The sequence below is a fragment of the Chrysemys picta genome, chromosome 6 (genome assembly GCF_011386835.1).
Source record: "Chrysemys picta bellii isolate R12L10 chromosome 6, ASM1138683v2, whole genome shotgun sequence".
Taxonomy (NCBI): Eukaryota; Metazoa; Chordata; order Testudines; family Emydidae; genus Chrysemys; species Chrysemys picta.
This window is the reverse complement of record NC_088796.1, coordinates 36399633-36411107: the sequence shown is the minus strand read 5'-3', so window position 1 is coordinate 36411107 and position 11475 is coordinate 36399633. Positions and strand designations below refer to the sequence as shown.

At 41.7% G+C, this 11475-nt stretch overlaps 1 protein-coding gene across 2 annotated transcripts; it reads left to right on the top strand.

Moving 5' to 3' along the window:
* Nucleotides 1–202: 202 nt before the first annotated feature.
* Nucleotides 203–6714, top strand: PLK2 (polo like kinase 2). Of its 2 annotated transcripts, none has more exons than XM_005306605.3 (14): nucleotides 203–525; nucleotides 1201–1308; nucleotides 1452–1568; nucleotides 1753–1882; nucleotides 2148–2235; nucleotides 2650–2745; nucleotides 3000–3198; nucleotides 3295–3442; nucleotides 3940–4037; nucleotides 4725–4848; nucleotides 5124–5364; nucleotides 5478–5607; nucleotides 5712–5822; nucleotides 5950–6714. In XM_005306605.3, the coding sequence occupies exons 1-14, from the start codon at nucleotides 301–303 to the stop codon at nucleotides 6139–6141; spliced, it is 2007 nt and encodes a 668-aa protein (XP_005306662.1). In that variant the 5' UTR covers nucleotides 203–300; the 3' UTR covers nucleotides 6142–6714. The 2 variants fall into 2 exon arrangements, with proteins under 2 accessions (XP_005306662.1, XP_042713478.1); XM_042857544.2 differs by having other exon boundaries at nucleotides 282–884.
* The last annotated feature ends 4761 nt before the right edge of the window (nucleotides 6715–11475 follow it).

The window sequence follows — 11475 nt, the reverse complement described above, 5'->3', positions numbered from 1 at the left end:
CTCCAGGGGGCGGGGGCGGCGATCAGGGGCCGCTGGTGACACCCGCGCGGATTTACCCCTTCGCACGCGGCGGGCGCGCGCGGCATTTAACTCGCGCTCCCGGGCAGGCAGCTCCGCTCCGATCTTCGCAGCTCGTGCGCACTACAGTAGCAGCCGGCGGGCGGGCGGGCTCGAAGGCGGCGCTTTGTGACGGCAGCGGGGTTCGGGGCGGAGCCGCCGCCGCCTGCGATATAAGGGGCGAGTGCGGCGGGCGCCCCGCGCAGTGGCGAGCGGCGGGGCCGGGCGGGAGTTGGGCTGGCCATGGAGTTACTGCGGACTATCGCTCACCAGCCGGGGAGCAGCGCCGGCGGCCCCAAGGGGGGCGAGCCGGGGCTGGGCAGAGCCTGTGGCGGGGAAGCCCGGCGCAAGAAGCCGCTGGAGGAGCAGCCGCAGCATCACCACTCGCAGGCTGCCCCCGAGGTCTCCCGGATTATCACCGACCCCGGCACGGGCAAGCGCTACTGCCGCGGCAAGGTGCTCGGCAAGGTAAAGGACCGGCGCCTGCAGCCTCCGCCCCCGGGGTCCGGAAAGCGACTCGCATGGCTCGCCGCGGGGAGCAGCCAGCCAGGCATCTCTGCTCCCTTCCCGCACCGGCAGCGGGGCCGAGCGCGGCATGGTCCTTCCTCGAGCCGGGCAGGCGTGTCCTGCCCCACCCCTTTCCCTGCATGTCAGTTCGCGTGGTCACCTGCTGCATGCTGCGAATTCCCCCCTTGGCAGCCGCAGGCCCGCCTGGGTGGCTGGCTGGCTTGGCGGACTCGCTCTGATACAGCGCGGTGGAAGTGATGCCCTGTGAATGTCTAAAACTGGATCGGATCTCCTTGTCTGTGTAAACGGGAGCGTTTGAAGTATGCTATGTTAAACTGGCCCTCTCTGCCCCACCACTTATCCCTGGATCTCCCATTTCCTCTATCCCTAAAATTGTGTTTTTTCTCATGTCATGGCTATAAAATGGCTTTGATTTGGGAGCCGCCCTCCTCCCCCCACACAATGAGGTGGGGGGGGGGGGTCTGTCTGCTACCGAAATGCCAAATGCAGAGGAAATTACACCGATCCCCTACTCTTGCAAGCTTCTTGAGTAATTAAATCCAGCAGATGACTGATTAAATGAGGAACCTCTTTCATACCATCCTTAATTGCCTTTTTTTTGGTATATCTCTCTAGGGTGGATTTGCCAAATGTTATGAGATGACAGATTTGACAACGAACAAAGTCTATGCTGCAAAAATCATTCCTCACAGCAGAGTAGCTAAGCCTCATCAAAGGGAAAAGGTGTGTGCATGAGTGACTCTTGTTTAAAAAATCTCTTTGTGTGCTGCATGGCCCTTCCCTCTTTAGAAATGTCTGCTGGCGTTAGCAATCTCCTCAGCCAAGGTTGCAAGGCTAATAAGCTTTTCTTGTGTCTTGTTCTTTAGATTGATAAAGAGATAGAGCTGCACAGAATGCTTAATCACAGCCATGTTGTACAGTTTTACCACTACTTTGAGGACAAAGAGAATATTTACATTCTTCTGGAGTACTGCAGTAGAAGGGTGAGCATCAACTGGGAGAAATCCAGTATTCACTTACCTGGGATCTGCAACTAATGTAAATATATAATATGTGAAAGGTGTTTCTCATAGCTTCTTTAGGGGTCATTTCTCCTTGCTTTTTATTTAAAAGTGAACCTACTTGAGAACTTTAATTCACCTCTTTGTGTGTGGGTTTTTTTTGCAGTCTATGGCTCACATCTTGAAAGCAAGGAAGGTATTGACGGAACCAGAAGTGCGATACTACCTCAGGCAGATAGTGTCGGGGCTAAAATATCTTCATGAACAGGAAATCTTGCACAGAGACCTTAAACTAGGTAAGTCATTTTTCCCTCATTGATTGCAAAAAGCACTGCTTCCAGCAATGGGGCACTTAGCAGACTGATAGCTCAATTGATAGAATCACCTCAGTCTTTTTCTACAATGGAAACCTGGAGCACTTAAGTAATGACATTAAGTATTCATAAAAAAAAGGTTGGCTATCTACTGGCTTTTGTTAGTGTGACTCAGCACTAGTGGCTAATGCATCCCTATCTTCCAAGGAAGGGATTCACTTTTTATTTTTTATTTTTTTGGGTCTAGGTAATTTCTTCATTAATGAGGCCATGGAACTAAAAGTAGGCGACTTTGGTTTGGCAGCAAGGTTGGAACCGCTGGAACACAGAAGGAGGTAGGAGCCTCAAGAATGTTTAAGGAACAGCATTAATCCAAACTGGACTCTAAAAATTAGAGGAATACAAAGATCAACTAACTGCTGCAGGGGTCAGAACTTTCCCCCTCCTGTAAAAGCACTGCAGTATGTGGTGGGTGGCTTGTTGCTCTGGACACTTAGATACTGGCCAATGCCAGAGGCAGGATGTGTGACTCAATGTTGCAATGATGTACCTAGTAGGGCTTTTCTTGTATATTGAAGACTGTAAATAGGAATGTTGGTAACAGTGCAAACATGATTCACACTGTTTTTTGAGAGCTTCTAAATTTCTGCCTAAATCTAATGGGGGAGGGGGGTAAACTGCCCAATGGAAACACCCCTACATTTCTTCTCTGGCTTAATATACTGAGTCCTGATCTCTTTGATTTGCAGAACAATCTGTGGCACACCAAATTACCTTTCTCCAGAAGTCCTCAACAAACAAGGTCATGGATGTGAATCTGACATATGGGCCTTAGGTTGTGTAATGTAAGTATCACTTCAAAGACTCAAAGCTATCTTGATAATATACTTAGGGTTCAAAGGAGAGGCAATGACTGGGTGAACACAATGCCTGAAGTCTGCCTAACCTATGAATACAACACATGAATTATCAAAGCAACCTTCTTGCTAAGAAATGGGCTGCTAATTTGAAGGGGCTTTAAAAAAAAAAAAAACCCTATATTTTTGAAGTGTTTTTGCATTTACTCAAGTACTGAGCCTCTTTTATTCCTCTTAAACAGGTACACAATGCTGTTAGGAAGACCCCCCTTTGAGACTACAAACCTTAAAGAAACCTACAGATGTATAAGGGAAGCAAGATACACTCTACCATCATCTCTTTTGGCACCTGCAAAGCACTTAATAGCTAGCATGTTGTCAAAAAATCCCGAGGACCGGCCCAGTTTAGATGATATAATTCGACATGACTTTTTCTTACAGGTTTGTACTGTGTGGCTTTCTGGTTCAGAATGTTGCATTATTCTAAGTGCACATCACAGTCTTCTAAGTATTGGCTTCTACATTTCATTTCCACAGGGCTTTACACCAGATCGACTCTCTTCTAGCTGTTGTCATACTGTTCCTGACTTCCACTTGTCAAGTCCAGCTAAGAATTTCTTCAAAAAGGCAGCTGCTGCTCTGTTTGGTGGTAAAAAGGAAAAAGCAAGATACTTTGATACACATAGTAAGTACATTAGAATTATACTTGTGTGTGTATATAGCTTGCTTACACTCTGTGTTAACTAGTGGTAAAAACAGCATTTGCATTTACCCAAGTATAATACTGTAAACTGTTAATTTACATCACTGAACTATCTTGTCCTTGTCATATTCATATTGATCTGCATGCTACTAGGTTTAGGCAGATGTAGCCCATAGTCTACATTCCCAATTTACATAGGAAAATGTTTCTTATATATACCAGCAAGCTTTTTATTGGGCCATAATCTACTGTTTCTGTTAACTACACTCTTAGTCTCAAGGTAGAAATGCCATTGTACGTAATGATGGCCAGGAGTATGCCGCAGGTGGGAGAGAATGCACTGCAAGAAGAGAGAATTGAGTTGTTTACACATTCCATCCTTGTTTGTAGCTAATGTTGTTGTGGGGTATTTATATTATTAGGTATTGCAAAAACATTCTTAGATATGATGTTAAATATTTGGCTTTTTTAAATTATAGATAGATTAACTAAAGAGGACGAAGAAATCTACAAACTTAGACATGAATTGAAAAAGACATCGATAACCCAACAGCCCCACAGACACAGAACGGATGAGGTATAGTCAAACTGATGAACTACAATGGGATGGGGTAGTTATAACTGATACTTGGCAGGAATTCATAATTGAGATTTATATTTCCTAACCACGTTTAAATGATTAGCACTTATATGGTAGTGACTGTTGTAAGAGGACTTAGGCATGTTTCTGCCACACTGGTATGTAGTAGCCTTTAGTATTTGTATAGAGTCTCTCTAAGTCTTCAGAATTTATTACTCTATCCTTCTAGAATCTGCTTTATCTGGGCACCATTCTGCACAAATTTTAAAGGGATGCTGGCAGGCATTTCTCCCAATACGCCAAATATAAGGACTTACATTTTTATAATAACTAATTCTTCATAGAAGGCCAATGAAATTATTGGGATTTTAATGTTCACATGCAGTGTGTGCAACCCAAATGCTGCAGCATTTTGTGAGTTCATGAGCTAGAGAGTAACCAGTTTTGCTACATTGTCCAGGTATTGTGAAATGCAAGACCTGAACAGCATAAATAAACTACATGTTATTGTCCTGATAATGTTCCTTCATACTTGTTAAGAAGCAGACACTAGATCTCCTAAAATTATTTAGTTGTCAATTGGCATTGCCAGGATCAGTCTTTAATATGAGAGCTATACAAAAGCTCTCTGTGTGAACCTTGCCTTGCCTTATTGATTCTTAAATGTATAATTTCTTCTTGTAGGAGACCCAGCCTCCTAACATTACAGCAGCCAAACCTGGAACTCTAGCAGAGACCAAACAGATTGGAGACTCCATTCGAATGATAGTTAGAGGAACTCTAGGAAGCTGCAGCAGTAGCAGTGAATGTAAGTACAACATTAATGGAGTTCAAGATGGGGTTTTCCTGTTAAATCATAACATGCAAAACAGTAAAAACAAGCATCAAAGAAAACAGTGGATTTCAGCCTTAGAACACATTTCTTCCCATTCCTAAAACTAAACGGTTGCAATTCTTCATTCTGAAAATTAATCTTAAGAGGCTGACAAAGCTGGATTTATTTAGACTAAGGTGTAGATGGTGGGTGTGTTACATTATGCAGATAATTCAGGATTTGGCAACAGTTCTGCTCTTCTTTTTCAGGTTTGGAAGACAGTACGATGGGAAGTGTTGCTGATACAGTTGCAAGGGTACTGCGAGGTTGTCTTGAGAACATGCCAGAAGCAGATAGTATTCCCAAAGAACAGCTGACAGCATCTTTCCAGTGGGTTACAAAATGGGTTGACTACTCGAACAAATATGGCTTTGGTTACCAGCTGTCAGACCACACTGTGGGTGTTCTTTTCAACAATGGAGCACACATGAGCCTTCTACCAGACAAAAAGTAAATGCCTCCAAATGATTAGAAATTGACAATTCACTAAGTTGAGTCTGCCTTAAATTTTATGCTTGAACATACCTGTAATTGTTGGGTTTATTTTTTCCCTTGTCCGGCAGAACAGTCCACTACTATGCTGAGCTAGGCCAGTGCTCTGTCTTTCCAGCTACAGATGCTCCTGAACAGTTCATCAGCCAAGTAACGGTTCTGAAATATTTCTCTCACTACATGGAGGAGAACCTTATGGATGTAAGTACAACTCAAATTCTGAAAGACCACTGAAGGCAATGAACTTGCAGTAAACATAAGCTGACATGGTGGCTTTGTGCTCTTTTTTTTCCCCCCCCCCCTAGGGAGGGGATCTGCCCAGTGTAACTGATGTTCGCAGACCCAGGCTTTACCTCTTACAGTGGCTAAAATCTGACAAAGCATTAATGATGCTCTTCAATGATGGCACACTTCAGGTAAATACTTCTAGGATGGTGTTAAGTGAATGTGTGCCTGATACGCTTGTGCAGATGAACTTGTGACTTTCCTTTAGAATCCTGCATTTGAAGGTTGACCGGTGAAAATGTCTTATCTTTTTTGCAGGTGAACTTTTATCATGATCACACAAAAATAATCATCTGCAACCAAAGTGAGGAGTATCTCCTTACCTACATCAATGAAGATAGGATATCAACAACATTTCGACTGACAACACTTCTGATTTCTGGATGTTCATTGGAACTAAAACACAGAATGGAATATGCACTGAACATGTTGCTGCAAAGATGTAACTAAAAGACTGTCTCTTCTTAAACCAAAAGGACTCTTTTCACTGTGAAATCTACAGTGGAGGCAGTGGAGCGACTAGTATGTTGATGATGGATGAGTGGTGGTACGAAAACTATACTCTTGTAGTGTGCTGGGCTGGGACCAGACAGACCTAATCCTACTTTGTTGGACTCATGAAACAGTGTGACAAGGAGTTCTTTGGAATATAGCTTTCTTGCTTCGCACATGTTTAAAGGCTTGACTGAAGTTCAGCAGAGTGACTTCTAGTTCTGTAGGGAGCAGTTCTAATGGAGGACTTAAAACTGTGAATATGCATCTGGAAGGGGAGGGAGGGGGAGAGCTCCATGTTGTGGAATAGCTGTAATGAGCAGGTTTTGGCTGCTTAAAACTGTGAACTATGGCCATAACTTCTTCCTTATTTTTCAAGAACTAGCCACTTGTGGCTGGCAAAGTGCATTCCTTGTTAATAATTTTTTATTTATTACAGCCCAAAGTCAAGTATTTATTACACAACATTTTTTTGGACCTTGATATTTTAAATATACATTTGTTGGCAATAAAGAGAATGGAAAAACTGAACACTCTCCACCCATTTCTTTAATATGCAATTTAAGATCCTCTGCTCTGCATCAATAAAACAAGCTTGCTGGATTGCTTTCCTAAAACTCTCTCTGAAAAATGATACTCACTTGAGCCTTAATCGGCTCAAAAGCTTAAAACTACTAACCCATAACACTGAGCATGAAATGGGCAAGCTGTTCATCCAAATACAGAAAATGATCATATGCTTCAATATTCTGTCAAAAGGTAAATTTTACTGCCACTCTTCGGCAGAAGTCTGATACAATTGGAAGTTGTTGGAGTTGCGAAATAATTGTGCAGATCTTAGCTCTATTTCTACAGTAGTAATATAACTAAAAACAAGGGTGAGATAGGCCTTCAAGAGGCATCATGCCAGGAGTTTAAATGAATTCTTGCCATTAATTAGAACAAGTCTTCCTCTGAAGGGTACTCAGTGGAATTGTACATTGCTGTTAAAGTCAGAGTTCATTGTGTGTAAACTTCCCATCTTCCACAATGGATGAAAACTCTTGGTATTGGGAGAGGGAGGCTTGAGTTATTCCATGAAAACTCAAACACTAGAATCTCTCGTCTGTGTCTATCACTTAGCTTTTCAGACATGACTAGGCATGTTTCTCTTCCATCATGCTTGAGTGGCTATTTTCTGACTAGTTAAAATGAAACCCAATTAAGTGTCTAACAAAGATGTAGGGAGGAAGAAGCAACTCTAGCATAAAACTTAGTACCCAACTTCTGGCTGAACTAGTCAAGATTAACAATGCAGCTAATTGAACATTTTTAACCAAAACAAATTTTATATATGTCAAATGTGCAATATTGGAATTTGGTGTCTTAAGTGTCCCTGGATATGTAGTATGGACTTCTTCATATCTTGGTTAAATGTACAGAACCTCTAAGTGCTCCAAAATGGCTGGGGGGAAACTCTTGCTGTAGAAAACTGTACACAGATGTTTAACACAGCAAACAGTAATCCAGTCCTTTATTCAATAAAATAATCCCTATGTACCAGTGATACCTAAGTGGTATTCTTACAATTATCTTTCCACATATGTCCTCAGTGTGTCAACCAATCCAGTTGACTACATGAAGTGGAAAGTCTTGTAAAACAAAATGCAGACAGAACAAATAAGTGCAATTAAAATTAGTGAATGGGGGTGGGATTAGACCTGACCGTAGGTCTCCAGTGATTTGCATTATCATCTAGCCTTTGTATAAAACCTCATCTGAATCTTCTGATGCAGTTTTTGCTCTTCCTGCATATTGTGCATGGACTAATATTTATTTAGTCTCAAAGTCTAGACAGGAAGACCAGATTGAGCTGTTATGCTGACAGATATTACTCCAGCTACTTCAATGGGCGTTAAACTAGATTCTTGCTGTTGTGAAGAGAATTTGGACCTTCACGCTCCCCCAGAAGGGAGATGTTGATGACTGACTTTACTCCTAATTGACTGATTTTCCTCCAATTGCACATGCAGCAACTTGTTGTAACTCCTGGTTTTCCAGAAAGAAGATTTACTTAAAAAAACAACAAGCAAGCACTTGCAACACTATGTAAGCGATGCAATGATGTCTGGTTAACAAGGACCCTAAATTGGCCCAGAATAGTCAGAAGTGGAAAGTGCAGAGGGTGACTGCTGCATTAATGGCATTTGCAGCACAGAATAAAATATGAGATTGGAGTACCATTTTTCTACTGTGTCATTCCTTAAAGAGAAGATCTTACCTGCTTAGATGTATACATTGACAGTACCTATAGCTAGCTATGAATGCTGAGTTAAATGAATACCTATGCAATCAAATACAATTATGGCCATGAGCTGTGCTAGGTATTTGTAGACCATAGCTTCCTATCTTCACACTTTTTATGCCTTATTAACTTCAGTAGTGGCAAACATCTCTTTGATTGAATTGCCACAATTAAATTATACCAATACATTCCAATTAAGAAGTAAAAACTCTATTTAAATATATGGTACTAGAATCTAATATCATGGTTCATCAATGTTTGGAATTTAGTTTAATAGAATATAAAGTTTTAGCCTCTGGGATTTATCCTTGTAATTTTGTTTCAATGAGAAAACAAAATTGATTTGAGAGATTTGGGTATATCAAGGCTTTACAAGTTAGGGTTAGGCTAAATTTAGAAATGGTCTTCTTCCCTGATTTCACAGCAGAGGGAAAAGTCAGACATTTTACGGTGTCTGTCATGTGAAAACAAATCTGAACAGAAGCAGGCAAGGATGGCATCTTGGTTTAGTATTAACTGTTTTATGTTCTGAGTTAAGTCTAGTTCTAGTTCTCTTTTCTAATTATTATTTTAAAAAACCTGAATTTGGGGAAGGAGGACTAGGAGGTGTAGAGGATGACTAATTGGATGCAAAGCCCTTCACCTCTGTCATTGGCTCAAATCTGTCCCAGGTCAGTAGTTCTAGAAAGCTGTTACCAGCTGATGGTAGTTCAGTGACCTATGTGAAATTATTTGATGAATTTAGCCTAGTTCCAAATAGACAGCTATATACACCATAATTAAATACTATACTGCTCTCTCTCAGGATGATGGCAGTTGTCCCTCACCCTGCCTAGATCCATTCCCTGCAATTCAGTGTTAAGACAGCTTGGTGTGCCCATGTGGGGAAGTTTGTGCTACCATTATCTGTTCTGGGAATAAATAGGACAGTCTTCCTGGCACTTTGCACACCTTTCTCTGCTGCCTCTGAGGGCTCCAATATAACTGCCAGCTCTTTTACATCCACCTGAAACCTTTCCAAGCTACCCATGTTTTACCAAGACCACCTCAGGAATTAGAAGCTTGTCTCTGGGACCAGGTCCAGGATGGCTACCAGGAGAGGGCTGAAGACCTTCTTCTTGAACCCTTGCTGCATAATCCCCATTTCCCTACTCAGGTCTTCGTGGACTCATTGGTGTACCAGAATTTGGTGCTGGCTGGTATCACCAGAATTGGAGGCTTTCTGGTCTATGGCCGGTGGGACTGGATGGGCCCTGGGACACTCATACTCTACATCTCCACTTCCTTGCCCTTGTGTCCTGTCCTGAGACAAAGTGGCTGGACTTTTATCACTTGTGGAGGGTGAGTGTCCCTCAGGGATCAGCCTTTTCGGAGTCCCCTGACATCTGTCCTTTCTGTGGCCAGAAGGAAAACTTGCTGCATGTGTATTTGCAGTGCACCACATTGTAATTCCTTTTCCATCTCCTCCAAAACTTCTTGTTGAGGTTTTGGCTGCATTTTTCCTTCCGCCTTTTTATTTATGCATTTCCTATCTGTGGCCCTATGAAGTCTCAGGAGCTCCTTGTCAGTCATCTCCTGGCAGTGGCCAAGATGCCCATTTACCAATCTAAGAGGCAGATGTTGGATTGAGGATGGGGATAGGCTGTGGGCTTATTTCTAGTCATAGGTTGTTGATGGAGTCAGGCAGAGTTCCCCTGGAAGGTGTTCACTGATTCTTTGGATTCCATTGTGGAGCAATGTGTGCCATTCACAGGTCCTCAGCTTAGTATCCCATTCTGGTATCCTTTATTTTGACCCTGTGATTTTACCTCCATTCCTCTTTTTATATTCTTTGTCCTCCATAGTTAATGGAGCCCTACTTTATTTTGTGGGTGCCCCACTTTTTGTTGTGAGGTGGCCATTTATATTTCTTTTGGGGATTAGATGGTGTAGCAAAAACACCTGAGCCCTCTCTGCACTACAGCTTCCACACTTGCTATGACTCGTGGAGCTGCATTAGTTACAGCTATGAAGTTTGCTAGTGTAGAAGAGGCCTAATTGAATAATTGTCTTATTGTCAACCATCTCTTGAAGCCAACTTCAAGTGACACATTAGCATCTTTGTGCCAATTCACTCTCTGGTTATTATAATTCTGCAGCCTTGTGGAATATGTCTCCTTTAAGAAAGTCAAAATATTAATCTGTTGACTATGCAATCGAGGTAGCTGTCAGACAATTAGAATTAAGAAACAGAGAACTGAAAATCTTGGGATTTTTGTCATATTTTTATATTTTTGAATAACTTGCTGGATGTTTTTTTTTTTTTTTCAAATTCCCCTAAGTCACATATGGAAACAGTAAGGGACAAATTTAGCTTTTAGTTATCTGCAGTGGTGTAAATCTAGAGTAACTCCATGAAAGTCATTAGATTTACTCTGGATTAATTAATTCCAGTGAAAACTGACAATAGAATTTGGCCCTCATTTGCCTATTGAACGAATAGCTTTGTTTTGAAGTCTTTTTATTTCAACCAATCTCATCTTTAAAAGATTAGCTCAACTCCATGAGATATTTTGTGTGTCAAGACTTCCTTGTATAGGTCTAGCTATACTCAAATATTCCTCTCTCCATCTGTGGAGAGCTGAAATCTCTCTCCTGCCCTGATTTTTCTGTTTTCTTTCTTCTCAGAATGCTACATTGAGAAGTAAAATATCTTTAAAACTTGCAGCCTTTCTCCTGTAGACTTTTTTTCAATGAACCCTGATTGCAGTTTCTGCTATAATTATCATAACTTAGTTAACTCTAAAATTTAATAAGCATTAACTTCAACATTGTTAACATCTCACTGAGATGAGTGAGACCAGTTCACAACTCTTATTAAAGTTATTCTTTTAAACTGTCTACAGACTCAGGAAGAAAGCATTGCTTTAGTTCTCATTTGAAACAATAGCTTTGTAGCCAAGATGGTTAGAAGCAAATCAATATGTACAAAATACTGGGAATTTAAAAAGTGGACTGATAGACCCTAA